Here is an 18302-nt window from a genome sequence, read left to right as displayed (position 1 = left end):
TTTTTATTTTTGTAAAATCAGTAGTAATGTCCCTAATATCATTTTTGATTTTAGTAATTTGAGTTTTCTCTGTTTTTTCCTTAGTCCATCTAGCTAAAAGTTCATCTACTTTGTTGATCTTTCCAATGAACCAACTTTTGGTTTTATTCATTTTCTCTATTGTTTTTCTATTTTGATTAATTCTGCTCTAATCTTTATTATTTCCTTCCTCCTGCTAGCTTTGGGTTTAGTTTGTTCTTCTTCTTTTTCTAGTTTCTTAAGCTGTAAAGTTAGGTTATTGGTTTGAGATTTTTCTCATTTTTTAATGTAAGCCTTTATAGCTCTACATTTTCCCCTTGGTACTGTTTTCACTACATCCCATAAGTTTTGACATGTTGCATTTTAATTTTCATTTAACTCTAAGTATTTTCTTTTTTCTTTAAAATTTATTTATTTAGTTAGTTAGTTTTGGCTGCACTGGGTCTTCGTTGCGGTGCACAGGCTTCTCATTGCGGTGGCCTGTCTTGTCATGTAGCCGGGGCTCTTGATGCATGGGCTTCAGTAGTTGTGGACATGGGCTCAGTAGTTGTGGCTCTCAGGCTCCAGAACACAGGCTCAGTAGTTGTGGCGCACGGGCTTAGTTGCTTCACAGCATGCGGGATCTTCCCAGACCAGGGCTTGAACCCCTGTCCCCTGCAATGGCAGGTGGATTCTTAACAACTGCGCCACCAGGGAAGTTCCTATCTCTAAGTATTTTCTAATTTCCCTTGTGGTGTCTACTTTTATCCATTGGTTGTTTAAGAAAGTGTTGTTGAATTTCCACAGATTTGTGAATTTTCCAGTTGTACTTCTGTCATTGATTTCTAACTTCATCTCGTGATCAGAGAGTATACTTTGTATGATATCTATCTTTTAGAACCGATTAAGAGTTAATTTGTGGCCTAACTTATGGTCTATCTTGGAGAATGTCTCATGTGCACTTAAGAACGATGTGTATGTTGTTGTTGGGTGCAGTGTTCTGTATGTTTCTGTTAGATCTAGGTGATTTACTGTGTTAAGTCATCTATTTCCTTATCTTCCGTCTTGCTCTTTTATTCATTATTGAGAGTGTGGGGTATTGAAGTCTCCAGTTATTGTAGAACTGTCTATTTCTCCCTTCAATTCTGTCAGTTTCTACTTCATGTATTTTGATGGTCTGTCATTAGATACATAAATTTTTATAATTGTTATGTCTTCTTGCTGAGGAAGATATAACCTTATTAATATATTATGTCGTTCTTTATCTCTGGTAACCTGTTTGACTGCAAGGCTATTTTGTCTGATATTAGTATAGCCACATCTCCTCTCTTTAGTTACTGTTTGCATGGAATATCTTTTCCATCCTCTTACTTTCAGTCTGTTTGTGTCTTTAGATCTAAAGTGAGTCTCTTCTAGACAGCATATGGTTGGATCATGTGTTTTTAATTCATTCTGCAGATCTATGTCTTTCGATTGGAGAGTTTAATCCACTTACATTAAAAATAATAACTGATAAGAAGGGACTTCTTTTTTCTTTACAGCTAAATTTTTTTTTAATAAATTTATTTTATTTTTGGCTGTGTTGGGTCTTCATTGCTGCATGGGTTTTCTCTAGTTGTGGCGAGCTGAAAACTCTGGAAATCAGATTCTCCTCCTTCTCCAGGGTTTGCTGTTTCATGTTATTGTTTCTATTTATTGTTTTTGGTTTTTTGATTTCTGCAGTCTGTCTCTGTGCCTGAGGTGTAAATTTAAGGTCTTCTTAGGCCTTTTCTATGCCTTTCTCTGGGCATGCACAGTCACTTTCTAATTTTCCCTTTATATGCAGTTGTTTTTAAATGTCCTAGTCTTTTAATGTCTGGCTCTCCAAAAGGGAAGAAGAATAAAATGAAGGGGAGGGAAGGGTGCTGGCCCTTTAAATCCCCTGGAAGGCACTTCAGCTGGAGGGGGTGGGGCTTATAACACTGGGGGTGAGGTCCAGCAATAATGGCTGCCTGTCTTATTTGTCTGTACCTCTATCATCAGGAGGAGCAACCAGTGATCAGAGAGAGCACAGATCCCCAATATCTGGAGGACAGGGTTCTTTTTTCCCCGCCCTGGCTCCTGCAAGCTGTGTGCAAGCTGCTCCAGGACCCATGCACAGCTGCCTGCCACAGGGGTGGCACATGGGGAGCTGCTACAGTGCTAAGAACTGGTATTGACCAAAATTAACTTCAATTTACTGTCTAAGGCTTCCCTCAGAGGTTGCACACCTTTAGTAGACTCCAGAGTTCCAAAACAGTCACTCTTTGTTCACAACCCCAGTCCTTTCCAGCCACTAATCTTTTTCTGTCTCTATGGGTTGTATTTTCTGGTTTTTAATAATACTGAGTCTTCCAATCCATAGATATAGAATGTTTCTCCACTTGTTTAGGACTTTTAAAGTGTGTATCAACAATGTTTTATAGTTTTCAGAGTTCAAAATTTATACTTCTCTTGCTAAATTTATTCCTGTATGTTTTATTATTTTTAATACTATTATGAATGGAATTAATTTCTTAATTTTAATTTCAGAATTTTTGTTGGTAGCATATAGGAATGCAATTGATTTTTGTATATTGATCTTGTAACTGTGACTTTTGCTGAACTCATTTATTAGTTCTAATAGTTTGCAGTGTGTGTGTGTGTGTGTGTGTGTGTGTGTGTGTTCCTTAGAATTTTCTACATGCAGTATATGTCATTGTAGAAAACAATTTTATTTCTTCATTTCCAGTCTTGAGTTCCAGGAACTCAAGATTGGTCTAACATTCAAAAGTTGATCAGTTGCATATTCTTCAACCTTAAAAGGAAGGAAGTTCTGTCAAATGCTACAACGTGGATGGACCTTGAGAACATTATAATGCACGAAATAAGCAAGACACAAAAAGATAAATAATGTATGATTCCACTCATATGAGGTACTCAGAGCCATCAAAATTACAGAGACAGAAAGTAGAATGGTGGTTGCCAGGGGCTAGGAGTTAATGGGTACACAGTTGCAGTTTACAAGATGATGGTGGTGATGTTTGCACAGAGTGAGTGTACTTAATGCCACTAAACTGTACACTTAAAAATATTTAAGGTAGTAAATTTAATGTTATATGTATTTTACCACAGTAAAATTTTTGGAAAAAAAAGTAAATTGGTAAATTTCATCATGTTTACAGAATAAAGAAGAAAAACTGTATGAGCATCTCAGTAGATGCAAAACACTGATGGAATTCAATGTGTCCGTGTTAAGTTTTGTTGTTGTTTTTAGCAAACTAGGAAAAGAAAGAAACCTCCTTAATTTGATAAAGTTTATCTATAAAAATCCTAAAGCTAATATATTTCTTAACGGTTATGAACTGAAAGTGTTCTCCTAGAAATCAGAATGAAACAAAAATTCCCACTATCATGATGTCTAGTCAGTATTGACTGAACAATCTGTTGAGTTTAATAGTACAAGAAAAAGAAAGAAAAGGCATAAAATCAGAAAGGAAGACATAAAACTCTTTACTTACTGATGACCTAATTGTGCACATAGAAAATTTTAACAATCATAAAGAAAGTATCATAATTAAGTCAGTTTAGCAAGGTCACTAGGTACCAGGTCAATATACAAAAGCCCACTGTATTTCTGTGTACTATAACAATCACAAAATGAAATTTTAAAAATGAAATTTACAATAACATCAAAAACCTACAAATATCCAGAAAAAATATAACAAAATACAAGGAAAACCCTAAACTGAAAATTATAAAATTATACAGAGAAATTAAAGACCCAATAAGTATGTGTGTGTGTTGTGTGTATGTGTGTGTGTATAAAACCACATTCATGAATTAGAAGACTCAGTGGTATAGAGATGTTTGTTTTTCCCAAACTAATCTATAGATTCATTGTAATCCCCATCAAAATCCATGCAAGGGGGGTTCGTGCCCCGGTCCGGGAGGATCCCACATGCTGCGGAGAGGCTGGACCCGTGAGCCATGGCCGCTGAGTCTGCGCGTCCAGAGCCTGTGCTCCGCGACGGGAGAGGCCACAACAGTGAGAGCCCCGCGTACCGCAAAAAAAAAAAAAAAAAAAGATTTCTTAAGTAGTTCTCTAAGACCACTAATCATAATTTAAAAGTTGATAAATTGTACTTTATTGACATTAAGCACTCTGTTTATCAAAAAACACTACAAAGAGAATGAAAAGACAAGCCACAAACTGGAGGAACATATTTACAACACGTATATCCAATAGAGGTCTCGGATCTAGGATCTTTAAAGAACGCCCATAAATCAGTAAGAGAAACAATCCCATTGGAAATGTCACATAAGAAGACAGCAAATGGCCAATCAGCGCATGAAGAGACACTTAGCATCACTGAATTCATAATTCAAAGGTGAATTAAAACCACAGAGATGCCACTGCACACCCACAAGAACGGCTGAAAGGTCAGCGGAGATGTGGAGCGCCGGAGCCTAAATCTGCTGCAGGGGGGGGGGGCGGGGGAAGGGGGTGCGGGGGTGTCTGGAAATCGGTGTAGCCTGTCTAGAAAAGCCTCAGGCGTTTCGTATAAATTGAGGCATCTACATACCCTACAACCCAGCTCTGCCGTGCTTGGGGCGTTTGTCCAAGAGAAATGAAAACACATCTGCAGAGGGTCTTCATTCATAATCCGGAAACCACCAACGGTGTGAAGAACTTGCTGCTGATGCATGCAACACCACACGTGGCTCTCAACGTCGTTCTGTTGACTGAACGAGCCCCTGGTGCGAAGTTCAGTGCCACAGGAGGCGTCCACACAAGGGCGGGGAGAACATGTCAGAGGCAGAGGGGTCTGGCCGACGTGGTCTCCAGGGCAACATTTTGAGGGGTTGGAAGTGTTTGCATCTGGACCCGGGTGGCACCTGCACGAGAGCCCCATGCGAGAATGGTCAGTTCTCCCAGCAGGGCTGTGCCCTTGGCTCGAAGTCCCAGGTGTAACCAGTGGGTGGCAGCAGCAGACCCCGCAAGGGCCGTGGTGGCACCTTCCGAGCTAGGGAGCTCGTTAGGGAACCAGAGGGCGGTTAGCTCGGTCTGTCCCCATTCCTTCCTTGTTGAGGCTCCCGGGGTCCCCACGTGTGGTGTGCGTGTCGTCAGGACCAGAAGGGCAGGTGCTGTGTCCCTTTCTTTCTTATCATCAGCATCTGGGGGGACAGTGCTTGTTCTCTGGCGATTATGGGGGTGTCTGGGATGGGGAGCTTGGCCAGGCCTTCACCTTAGGCTGGGGTCCCGCCTCCTCCCGTCAGTCCTCTGCCCCCAGGGGGAAGCGACAGTTTTCCTATTGTGATGCACAAACTCACAGGGGACTCCATCCCGCCTGGATGCCGCTGCAAGGGGCTGAGGCCTCGTTCCTAGCCCCAGGGCTTGGATGCCCTGGGGAGAGAGTGGGGACCCTTCCCTGAGGGAAGATCAACCCCTGTCTTCTTCCTGAGCCCAAGTCGACATTGCGTTTGCTGGTCTCCTGGGCAGCTCTGCCCCTGGCCATCAGGCTGGGCTCTCGGGGACCTGCCTCATTTCTCACGGCATCTGGGCCGGTCTCTGCTGCTGGACGGGAGGGTTACAGACAGCTCGGGACTCACACCTGCTTCCGCCAGGTCCTGTCTTCTCCCTGGGGTCAGGTAGAGCGTGTGCACCACCAAGGTGGGCCAGGGGGCTCCTGGGGCTCCCCTTCTGTGTGTCCTGTAAGAACCAGGGGGCGAGGCCCCGTCTGACCCGTTGCCCACGTTCCCTGCACCAAAAGGGGCTCCTGCTTTCTCACGCCCCAAACTCTGCTCCTCGGTGTGGGGGCCTCTCCCCCACCATCGGGGACCCCACTCATCGCTTCTCCCTCCCTGTTGCCCCCCCTTCCCAGCAGGGTGGGCACAACATTGTGCACAGACGTCCGTGTCCCAGAAAGCTTTTTCCCCATGCCAGGGCCATCCCTGCAGGTGGTGGCAGGTGGCCTCGGAGCCCAGCGCAGTGTCCTCTGCTGCAGTCCACCCTCGCGTGGGGTTGCGATGCGGCCCGGGCCGGGGTGGGTCTCCTGGTCCCAGGCTTCAGGGACGCACCAGCAACCGAGCTCTGAACCCACGCAGACAGCTATGCCGTCTGCCTGCCTTATTCCCTTAAGTTATGGTGGGTTCCTGAGGCAGCCCCATGGCTGCCGTGACCATGTGGCCACCAGCCAATCTGGCAGTCAAGCCCACGGGACACTAAGCTGGCATCCAGCCTGCGTCAGCTGCAGGACCCTGGGTGCTGCCGGCGTGGGCAGCTCGGCTTTCCCACACGGGCCTGCAAGGGCCACCTTGACGTGGGTCCGGCACAAGGACCCTGGCCTTCATCTCCCGGCACCTTTTCTGGGCCCAGGCACAGCGCCCCGGGGTGTCCTCAAATTGGGGGTCCCCACGGCCCTACAGGCCACGTTCCCGGGGAGCCCGTCGGGCGGGCAGGAGGGTGTTCTGAGCCTACCCCTCGCCCTTTCCTCGGGCGGCCACCTGCTGGCACCTGGGCGCCGTCCTCAGAGTCTCACGGGCTTTCTGGATCTTGCTTTGTAGCGGCGAGGCGTTCATCTCCAATCCAAGAAATTACTTTTCGCAGTGCCAAGCTCTGCTGAAAAAAATCACCTCTGTGAACCCTCAGACGGAGATTGACGGGCTTCGGAACATCTGGATCGTAAAGCCCGCGGCCAAGTCCCGGGGCCGAGGTGAGTCCCGAGCTGGGCGCCCTGCGGGGACAGCCAGCCGTGGCGGCGGGGGGCCTGGGCGCCAGGCTCCCTGCGGGGCTCAGGACTCGCGGGTCCCAGGGAGCGGGCGTCCCAGTGACCCTGGTCTTCATGGCTGCTGTTCCAAGTTTTGCTAAGTAATTAGGATTAATTAGGAAGTTCCATCTCTGGTCCTCAGTTAGACTGTCTGTAGTTTTCTTTTTCGTATTTGCTCGCTCACCAGCTGCTGCAATGGAGTGAGGACTCCGCATCCAGCAGCAGTGGGGGCCTGGGCCCAGGGTGGTTATAAAACCCCCGGAGGCACTGGCCTCTTGCAGGCACATCCTGAGTGCCCTGTGAGCTCTGTCCCTGGTGACCCCGGCTCAGGTTTTCTACTTCTCCTTGCGTCACGGCTATGACCGTGCCCTCTCATTTATTTCTAATGGTGAATACTGTGGGTTCTTCATTTAAAAACAGGATTTCAAGGTGATCTTCCAATCTTATGAGTGTTTCCGAAGAACCAACTTTTGGTTGCATTTTTTCACTTTTCATGTGAGGGATCGTTCCCTCTTGGTGCTGACTTAAATGCTAAGCTTATTTCTTCCCAAACATCCTTGTGCAGCAGTAGAGGCTTTCAGGCTATGGAAATATCCTCCGAATACAGCCTTCCCTGCATCCTCTTGTTTATGTTATATGATGTTCTCTTTTTCCTGAGTATCTAAATAGACCTTACCCTTTGTTTGCATATTCTATTTGCCCCTTGAGTTATTTGAGGGGTTTTATTGTTGCGGTAAATTCATAAGTGGTTACTTTTTATGTGATTTTTTAAAAAGCTTTATTAATTTGTGACATTCCTGCATTCCTGAATATCCTGCATTCAGGATGTCCTGAAACATTCTCTTTCCTGAGCTTCTGCCTGCTCTCAGCAAGCACACTCCTGGGCCGGGCCAGTTTCCCGCTCCGGGCTCTTTCGTGAGCCCAGACCTTCCACCCACTGCCGACACTGCATCCCCGGGGACGCTCCACAGACACCTCAAACCCACCTGTTCAAAACCGAGTGCACGCCATTGTGCCTGGTCACTGGCTATGCTCCCACTGCCTGACCCCCAACCCAGTGCCCCCGTCTACTCTTGGCCCAGGGGTGTACAGCTTCGTTCTGGACTTTGGTCTCAAGACGGCAAGGTCTCCACTTGCTGTAACTGAAGAGCGGAGTCCTGTGTTTTGTGAGGAAAGCTCCCTCGTGCCCCGTGCTGTCACTGCCCCTGGGCCTCGCAAGTGGCACCCCGCCCCCCCGTGCCGGCCAGGAGAGCCAGACCGCCCCGCGTCTCGGCCTCTCCGCACGCTTGTCCATAGCAGGTTGGCAGGGAGGATGGCGAGTCCCCCCACCATCTTGTGACACAGTTCAGGCTTCCGGGGTGTCACGGCAGAGAAAGAGAGGGCTGGGGAGGGGGTCTGTCGGTGACATTAAATGCTGCAGCCCAGGGAAATGCACATCACTTTGGCTCAGATGTCACTGGTCACCACCAGTCACACGGCTTAACTTTGGGTCATACAAACCCTCCTGCAAAGTGGAGGGGTGCAGACGTGGGGGAAGAGTCGTGCACCCCAACCCCGCCCTGTTCACCCCCACTTGTCCAGTCGCCCTGGGTTTGAGGCCTCGCCGGCCCTTGGAGCCCATGGAGCAGCCCCTCACCCCGCCTGCTGGTTTTCTGAGGCTGCAGAGCCCGCCCTGCTTCCCTGCTCCCCCCACACCCGGGCCAGTGCTCAGCTCGCTGGCTGCCTCTTCACGGGGCCTCTGTCCCCATCCCCGACCTCCCCTGTTCTCAGTCCTCTCTGAAGCCCCGGGGTAGGCCTTGTGGTGGGCGAGCCTGGAGGGCTGCCCTGGCTGTGGCCTCTACCCCGAGGGCAGAGCTTTTCCCACGCAGCCCCCAGCGCAGGACCGCAGGCGTTGTTCTGGGGCTGGGGGCTGAGCTGTGGCCTCTTGCAGACATAGTGTGCCTGAATCACGTGGAGGAGATCCTGGAGCTGGCGGCCACAGACCCGCCCCCCGCCAAGGGCAACATGTGGGTGGTGCAGAAGTACATCGAGACGCCCCTGCTCATCTACGACACCAAGTTTGACATCCGGCAGTGGTTCCTGGTCACCGACTGGAACCCGCTGACCATCTGGTTCTACAAGGAGAGCTACCTGCGCTTTTCGACGCAGCGTTTCTCCCTGGACAGTCTGGACAGGTCAGTGGGGGTCAGCGAGGTGCCATCGAGGGTGGGCTCCCACCAGCACCTGGAGTGCGAGGCAGGTCTCGTGTGCCCGGTGGGGTACTGTGCCGTGCTCGGGCCTGGGGAGGCTACTCAACCTCCCTCTGCAAGGGGCGGGCCCAGGCCCCCTGCCCATCAGAGCCAGTGCCTTGCGCCCCCATGGGGTGTGCACCTTCTCCAGAAAATCCTAAAAGCACCATCTGCCATGTGCTCGTGGGCAGCAGGCACCCTCTGCGGTGGGTGCCGCTGCCCCTCCGCTGGGAAGGCTGAGTGGCCAGCCGTGCCCCTCTGCTGACCACACGGGCCGGGCTCGGGGTGCAGCTCCGCTTGCTCTCTCGGTCCCCTCAGCCTGTGGAGGGAGGGGACAGGTAGGGCTCCTTTGGGTGGCTCCTGGGGACCAGCCCCTCAAATCCTGCAGTAGACCCTGCAGGGCCTTTGCTTTGTGAGCCCCCAGAGCCCTGGGTGGGGATCCTGCAGGTGGGGAAGCTGCTGGAGTGTCTGGGGAGGTGGGGGGCGGCTCCCCGACGAGGCAGCGTGTGGGACGTGAGGGTGGCCTGAGGGGTCCTCTGAGGATGACCCCAGCCATGCGGGGTTAGGAGGGGTGAAGACGATGCGAGCAGTACCCGATACAGGGTGCAGGGGGTGCCGGGCAGCAGCTCAGACCTGCAGGAGTGGGTGCCCTGGGGTGGGTGAACCCAGCCCCACTAGGGTCCCAGAGCGGGCAGGCCGGGTGGGTGTCAGGACAAGAGCCCACTAGCGAAGTCTTGGGAACGTGCCATTCTCCTGAGAGAATAGCTGCCACCTCTCTTTCCAAATGGAGGGCCTCCGTGGCTCTGCTTTGTGACCACACGCGGGGTGCCCAGCTGGGTGCCTAGGCATCTTGGCGGGGGCTACAGGGGAGCCCGTCTGTATCACGAGGACTGAAGTTTGCTTAACAGAGACCTTGAGGGGGTTCACTGTGCTCAAGCTGGGGGCTGTGACCACACCTGGGGTCACACCTGGCAGGAGCAGGCAGCTGGGACAAGTGGTCCTGGCCGGCAGCTCAAGGAGCTTTGTTCCCACCAGGCCGGGAGGGCCTGGAGGAGGGGTCCTGGGCTGACTGGGCAGTGAGAAGCCCCTGGAGCCCCTTCCAGCCTGCCCGGCCCTGCCAAGCTGTGAGCTGTGTGCCTGGCAGGTCTCTTACCCTCTCTGAGCCATTTCTCCATCCGGGACCATAACCCTCTCCCCAGGCTGACAGGAGATTCTCTGAAATTGTTTCTGAACTGTGTCAGCTGCCAAACAGCACTGTTTTCAGCTCCCAAAACCCTTCTGTACGCCTGTGTCTTGTTTCTTGTAACTGTCTTACGGGAGTACAGCTCCCTCTTTGTCACAGGGGCGGTCTCACCACCCAGAACAAGATGGCAAATCCCCCGGCCCAAGGACACGTTTAAATGAAAATGACTTTGAACAGGACCCATGTATTTTATAATCTCCTAGTAAATGCTATTCAATTTAAATCCTGTTTAGAACAATGCCAGAGTATAAACGAATTAATTGAAAATTTCAGTTAGCAAATCCTTCCAGCCTTGGGGGGCTCTGGCTCTCCTCCAGGGACAAGTGGGGAAACAGGCTCAGAGGGTGGTACTTGCTGGAGGCCCCTAGTTGGTGGCCCCGGGCTGGCTGGCTTCTGCCCTGCCCTCCCCTCCGCACCCCATGGTGGTCCCAGGCCCGATGGGAGGGCTGTCCTGAGCTTGCCTAGGAGGATAGGGAACCCGTCAGAACCCCTCCTGCAGCGGCGGTGCGCCTGGGTCAGGGCCCACGGGGGCAGGGGCTTGGGGGCGGAGCCTTGGGGGGGGTTTGGGCGGGGCTTCAGTGTGGGGTCCTGGGGCGCCCACTGGGAGGAGAGAAGCCTGCACACCCGCCCCCGACCCTGACGGCGGCCTTGCCTCGCAGCGCCATCCACCTGTGCAACAACTCCATCCAGAAGCACCTGAAGAACGACAAGGACCGGAGCCCCCTGCTGCCGGGTCACAACATGTGGACCAGCACCCAGTTCCAGGAGTACCTGCAGAAGAGGGGCCACGGGGCCGTGTGGGGCAGCGTCATCTACCCGTCCATGAAGAGGGCCATCACCAACACCATGAAGGTGGCCCAGGACCACGTAGACCCGCGGAAGAACAGCTTCGAGCTGTACGGTGCCGACTTCATCCTCGGGTGCGACTTCAAGCCCTGGCTGATCGAGATCAACTCTAGCCCCACCATGCACGCGTCCACGCCGGTCACGGCCCAGCTCTGCGCGCAGGTGCAGGAGGACACCATCAAGGTGGTGGCGGACCGCAAGGTCGACCGCAACTGCGACGTCGGCAACTTCGAGCTGCTGTGGAGACAGGTGAGGGGGGCGGGGTGTCCCTCTCCTGCCAGCCACCTCGGGGTGGCCCCTCCCCACGCCCCGGGGGGTCTCACCCAGCTGGCCTTTGCCATCCAGCTTTCCAATCTCTCCTCTCCAGCCAACCCCAACTCTGTGGCCACCTGGCAGGGGGCCCTCTGGCTGGGCTGGCGGGATGTCCGTGGCCTCCAGGCCCCTCTAGGCTGTTCCTTTTCTGACCTGCAGTGTCCTCCGTCCTCCTGGGGTGAAGATCCAGCCTTCCTTCAGGGGTCTTTCCAGGGGCCTGCTCCCCCAAGGAGCCCTCCTGCAGGCCAGGCTGCAAAACCCTGCAGCCTGGCCCCCCTGGAGGGGGGACCCAGTGGGCAGCCCAGCCATCGGGAAGTGTGGCCGGGGCTTCTCCCTGAGGCCTTACACCTGACCGGCAGGCCAGGAAAGGGCCAGCCAGCACCCCTCACCTCATCCTTCCCTCCCCAGCCTGCAGTGGAGCTGCCCCGCTTCCCGGGGTCCGACCTCTTCGTGGAAGGGGTGGGGGTGGGGAAGGCCAAGAAGCAGATGCCGCCCATCTCCAACTTTGACTTTGCATCTCCACTCTTGGACATTCAACCACGAAGAGAGAGGTGCCCCTCGGCCATGCCAGACCTGGCTCCGGGACCACCACGAATGGCTCTCCAGCAAGACTTGAAACTGAAAGGCGAAAAGATACTTCCTTGAACCTTGCCTGTGCCCTTGAAGAGGCTGGCGGAAAGAAGTGCTAAAGTAAAGTGCGGCCACAGGGAGTCTGGTGGGAAGATAGAGCCCCCCACCCGTACCTTTCAGCACCTAGACAATAAGGCCCTGAGCTCTGCTCTCGCCAAGGCCGAATCAGACAAACACTTGGATCCAAACTTATTAAATGTGCACCCACTGCGTCCCTTCTTCCGAGCGTGAAGACAGTGTCGAGTGCTCAGTTTCAGCCGCCCAGACCATCAGGTAACAGCGCCGTGCTTGTGTCCATCTGAGCCCCGGGTCTGCCTGGGGCTACCTGCTCTGCATCCTCTAGGGCAGGGCGGGGCCTCTGGTCCAGGCACCGGCCTGAGCTCAGAGCAGGGTTCAGGGCGCCCTGGCCCCATCCTGGTCCCGGCCAGTTGTCGGGATAATGGGGGTCCTGCAGCAGCGGTTCCGGGACCTGCTGAGCACCGGGTCCCCTGCACAGGACCAGGTGGGTAACAGCCTTCGTCTCTCTCCCCTGTGGGGTGTGGCGCCAATGGGGCATTGAGTTTGAGATTTGCATAGGCGCCAAGTGCCGCAGACAGGAGGGGCCCGCAATCACTGGGCCCTCGCGCTGTTTTCTGAAGCTTCTGATGGAGTGGGCCACACGTGGCCCGGGAGCCTGGCCTGGGCTTGGCCTCCGAGCACAGGTAGACAGGTATGGAGCAGCCCCGCGTCTCTAGGGGTAGCCCGGCTGTGTCTGCACCCCAGTGCCGTTTCCAACGGTCTGGCACCCAGCAGTGGCCAAGAGAGTGACACCAGCCAGGGCCACGCCCCCACCTGCTCTGCCTCAGGTGCACCTGTCTCCCTGAACTCACCAGAACACCTGCACCTACTGTGCCCACCGCCCCCCCGCCCCCGTTCTCAGTGTGTGTGTGTGTCTGTCTCTCTTTCTCCCTGGCACTAACAGCCTCTTTGCCTGTCTGTCTGTGTCCCCATGGACTGTAGGCTCTCAGGGGCAGGGCTCTTGGTGCACCCCTGCACCTGGGGCCATGCCTGGCACATAGCAGTTGCTCAGTACATGTCTGTTGCATCAGCACATGTGTGGACCGCCCCCCAGAGTTGCCAGCTCTGGGCACGATGAACGTGTGCTTTCAGAGCTGGCAGGGCCCTTGGAGGCCACCTCCAGTCCGGCCCTCCATCCTCACCCCATGTCCAATCTGGCACCAAGGTCTGTCAGCCCTACTGCTTAGCAACTTGCCTCTCCATGGGGGCAATTTCCAGGTTTTTTCTGTAATGCACTGTGCAGTTTTCCCCAGGCATCTTCCTAGGAGTGAGTGTCAACAGGGCACACACAGCTTCTACCTAAGTAGGTGTATTAGCTACTGTAACAAAGTACTGCGAACTTGGTGGCTTAAACCACAGACATTTTTTCTGAAGGCCAGAAGTCCAAAACCAAGGTGTTGGCAGGGCCGAGCTCTCAGAGCCTGTAGGCAAGAAACTTCCTGTCTCTTCCAGCTTCTGGCAGCCTCTGGCAGTCCTCGGTGTTCCTTGGCTTACAGATGAGTTACTCCAATCTCTGCCCTGCTTCACACGGTGTTCCTTCAGTGTGTCACTGTGTCCAAATTTCCCTCTTAAAAGGACACCCGTTGTTGGATTGGGTCCCACCCTCCTCTAGTATGACCTCACCTTACCTTGATTACATCTGCAAATAAGGTCACATTCACAGATTCCAAGTGGACATGAACTTGGCGGTGGCGGGGGGGGCGGGTATTAAACCTGGTGCACTGGGCACTGCAGACGTGGCCAGAGGGACTGCACTTTGACCATGGTCACACCGTGGCCACACTGTGGCCATTGCTCCCATTGTGCCAATACTTGGTGTTGACAGGGCATCTTGTTTGCCTCTGGAGGGAGTGATGGGACTCGTTTGCATTTTCCTATTTACTAATAAAATGGCCTATTTTCAGACATGCGTTGGCCAATTAGGTCTCCTGTCCTGAAAAGCGCATCTTTTGTCTGATCGTCCTTAGAATTGCACATCTTTTTTGCTGATTTGTAGGGGTGACAGCCATCTCTTCTGGATTCTCCTCCTTTATCAGTTGATTTGTGTGGCAAACACTGTCTCCCACTTTGTGATCTGTCTTTTCACACCTATATGGTGTCTTTGGATGTAAAGCCACCTTAATTTTAATAAACTCCAACAGGTCAAGCTTTCCCTTGACAGTTGGTGATTTTTATGGCTTGTGGCCTTACCCTGAGGTCGTGAAGCCCTCTTCTTCTAGGAGCATTGCTGTGGCTCATACATTCCAGCCTTGAATGTTCCTGGAGCTGACTTGGCACGTGGTGTGAGACATGGGAGCCCAACAGCCCCTCCCCTGCTCACCTGCAGGCTGGCACTGTTGCATGTTGGCACCTCTGGACCTTCTGATGAGCTCCACCGTTTTGTTTGTCTGCCCTGGGCCAGTGCCACAAGGTCTTCATTACTACAGCTTTGTAGTATGTCTTTATGCTAGTCAGACAAGTCCTATAAGCTTGTTTTTCTTCCTTGAAAATGACTCAGCTGTTCTTGACCCCCCTACACCTCCATACAGGTTACAGAATTAGGTTGTCAAGATTCACCAACATAATTTTTTATTAAAATAAAAATTTTTTTATTGCTATTAAATTCATCAGTTTGGGGAGAACTGACTTCTTTACATTATTGAGCCTTAGAATATGTGAACATGGTATATCTCTCCATAAATAAATCCTTTAAGATCTTTCAATAAACTCCTAGAATTTTCTTTGTAATGGTCTTGCACTTTTTTTGTTGGATTTAGACATATATTTTTTATTTTTTATTCTATTGTAAATAGTATCGAATTAAACATTTTTTTCCTACAAATTGTGGCTGGTTCATAGAAAGGGAATTGATTTTTATGAATGGATAATTTTTTTAAATTAATTAATTAATTCTTTTATTTTTGGCTGTGTTGGGTCTTCGTTGCTGTGCATGGACTTTCTCTAGTTGTGGCGAGCAGGGGCTACTCTTTGTTGTGGTGCGCAGACTTCTCATTGTCGTGGCTTCTCTTGTTGCAGAGCATGGGCTCTAGGCACACGGGCTTCAGTAGTTGTGGCACATGGACTCAGTAGTTGTGGCTCACGGGCTCCAGAGCGCAGGCTCAATAGTTGTGGCGCAAGGGCTTAGTTGCTTCGCGGCATGTGGGATCTTCCCGGGCCAAGGCTCGAACCTCTGTCCCCTGCATTGGCAGGTGAATTCTTAACCACTGTGCCACCAGGGAAGCCCTATGAATGGATTCTTTAAAAAATCCATCTGGCTATCATTTCTATCAATTCATTAATGTATTTGAAGATTCTTTTAGTTTTTCACATACAGTTATATCAACTAATTTGTTTTCCTTTCCTTGCAATCATTATAACTTTCATATCTTTTTCTTACTTTTTTGACTGTCTAGGACCTTGTTTACTCATTCATTTTTCTCATCCCATTGGATCTCAGGTGCATACATTCTGATTAATCATAATTCTTGGTTCATGACATAGTTTCATTGTTTGTCCTTGCATGGCCTACTTTTATTTGGATCATTTTAGTAGTGTAATTAGAACTTGCACACAGGTTTTAATTTGATTTTTAATGTGGCTAAAGTTATCAATCTTTTTCTTTTAGTCAGTGCTATTTTGTCTTAAGAAATTTTTCTTTACCCTAGGTTTAAAAGATTGTTTACCTACATTTACTACTAAGAGTTTTACATTTTGGGGCTTCCTTGGTGGCACAGTGGTTAAGAATCCGCCTGGCAATGCAGGGGACATGGGTTCGAGCCCTGGTCCAGGAAGATCCCACATGGCCCCGTGCGCCACAGCGACTGAGCCTGCACTCTAGAGCCTGCGAGCTACAACTACTGAGCCCACGTGCCACAACTCCTGAAGCCCACATGCCTAGAGCCTGTGCTCTGCAACAAGAGAATTCACCACAATGAGAAGCCCACGCACCGCAACAAAGAGTAGCCCCCGCTCGCCGCAACTAGAGAAAGCCCGCGCACAGCAACGAAGACCCAACGCAGCCAAAAATAAATAAATAAAATAAATAAATTTATTTTTTTTAAAAAGAGTTTTAAATTTTGTTTTTGACATAAAAGTCCTAATCCATTTGGAGTTGACTTTTGTATATGGTGTGAGTTAAGAATCGAATTTTATTTTTGTTCATGTAGAAAAATTTTTCAGTTAGTTTTTGAAAAATTTATTTCTATGCCCCTGTGAACTGGTATCCCACCTGTGTGTATGTGTGGGTCTATTTCTGGAGTCTCTATTCTGTTCCACTGGTGAGTTTGCCCCTCTGCACCAGTGCCACACTGCCTATTGTATCTGGTAGGGCAAGTTGCCTCTCTCTGCTCATCTTCATAAGGGTCTTGGTCCTTCCTGACCTCATTCTTTTCTATATAAATGTCATAATTGTTTTATCAAGTTCAACAAAAAAAATCCTATTGATATTTTGGTTGGATTTGCATTGACTCCATGGATCAATTTGGGGGAAATGGATAAATTAATGAAATCATATCTTTCTACCCATGAACATGACATCTCTCCATTTACTTAGATCTACTTTAAATTTTAGAATTTTCCCATCAGAGATCATAGACATCTTTTATTATATTTATTTTTCTTACTTGATATTCAGATACTACTGCACATGTTGTCACCTCTCTATATAAATTTTCTCATTGTTTGCTGCTGGCATATAGAATGAAACTGACTTCTATATATTAATTTTCTATCTGCCACATTTCTAAACTCTCCCATTATTCCTAAAAATGTGTATGTATCTTCTTTTGAGTTTCTATGTAAATAATTATATCCTGTGTAAATTGCTTTATATGTTCCACTCCAACCTTCTTGCCCCTATTGTCTTGTCTTCTTGTACTGGCTAGAACCTCCTACACAATTTTGGGCGCCACTGTTGAATTCCTGATTTTAAAGAGAATGTTTCTAACATTTTCTCATTTATAATGACATTTTCTGTAGGTCTTAATAAAGCTATAAATATGATATATACATATAAATGTATAGATACTCTAGCATGTTAAAGTAGTTTCTTTCTAATCCTTACCAAGAATTTTTATTACAAACGTGTAGTGAATTTTCTCAACAATTTTTTTGCATCTATGAGACTATCTTAAGTTTTTTCTTCTTTATACTATTAAAGTGATAAATAACATCAGTAGGTTTTTCTTTTTCTAAGAAGTTGCCTGTAGCACTTAACATCAATCAATTTTTGAATGTTAAACCAACCTTGCATTCCAGGAATGAACCTAAGTTGGTTTGATATTGAGTTTGATATATGTCTGGATGTGGTTTCTTGCATGTAGTTAAAATTGGTTCTCAAGCACAGTTTATTTACATACTACTCTGGATAGACATTTACATTGTTTCTAGTTCAGACTATTACAAATAGTGCTGTTGTGAGCACTCCTGAATTTGGTGAACATGTATACATCTTTCTGTAGGAATAGAGTTGCTGGGTCATGCATTCAGCTTTGGTAGACACTCCCAAGGAATTTCCCAGAGTGACTGTGCCAGTGTAAATTCCACCACAGTGTATGAGTCTTCCAGTTACTGCACACTCTTACCAACACTAGATATTCTCTGTCCTTTTATTTTAGCCATTCTAGTAGATGTGCAGTGGGTTCATATGACAGTTTCAATTTGCATTTATCTGATGACTGAAGAAATTCAGCACCTTTTCATATCAACAGTCCATTTCAACATACTCTTGCAAGGTACCTTTTTTTTTTTTTTTTTTTGCGGTACGTGGGCCTCTCACTGTTGTGGCCTCTCCCGTTGCGGAGCACAGGCTCCGGACGCGCAGGCTCAGCAGCCATGGCTCACGGGCCCAGCCGCTCCGTGGCATGTGGGATCTTCCCGGACCGGGGCACGAACTCGTGTCCCCTGCATCGGCAGGCGGACTCTCAACCACTGCGCCACCAGGGAAGCCCAAGGTACCTTTTTTTTGTATTTGGGCACGTTTTTCTGTTTCCTATTCCTGTCAACTTGTAGGAGTTCCTTATATATTCTGGATACAAGTCCTTTGGTGGGTATATATATTAAAGATAACTTCTCTCGTTCTATGATTTGCTTTTTACTCTCTGAATAGTATCTTTTGGTGCACATACATTATTTATTTCAGTATATGCCAATATCAATTTCTCTTTTATGATTAGCATTTATGTTTTCTGTTTGTGAAATCTTTGCCTACCCCAGAGTCATAAAAATAGTGACTTCTCTTTTCTT

At 49.5% G+C, this 18302-nt stretch overlaps 1 protein-coding gene across 1 annotated transcript in view; it reads left to right on the top strand.

Moving 5' to 3' along the window:
• TTLL8 (tubulin tyrosine ligase like 8) overlaps window positions 1–18302 on the top strand; it is a gene marked incomplete at its 3' end in the record, with an annotated part of 46731 nt that overhangs the window by 19299 nt on the left and 9130 nt on the right. Inside the window, 6 exon segments of the mRNA XM_079714921.1 lie at window positions 6562–6710; window positions 8695–8938; window positions 10895–11330; window positions 11802–12035; window positions 12039–12231; window positions 12234–12296. Of these exon segments, the coding sequence (XP_079571047.1) occupies window positions 6562–6710; window positions 8695–8938; window positions 10895–11330; window positions 11802–12035; window positions 12039–12231; window positions 12234–12296 (1319 nt within the window).

The sequence above is a fragment of the Hyperoodon ampullatus genome (genome assembly GCF_949752795.1).
Source record: "Hyperoodon ampullatus genome assembly, chromosome: 11".
Taxonomy (NCBI): domain Eukaryota; kingdom Metazoa; phylum Chordata; class Mammalia; order Artiodactyla; family Ziphiidae; genus Hyperoodon; species Hyperoodon ampullatus.
Note: the sequence above shows the minus strand (reverse complement) of the source record. Positions and strands in the feature narration are given on the sequence as shown.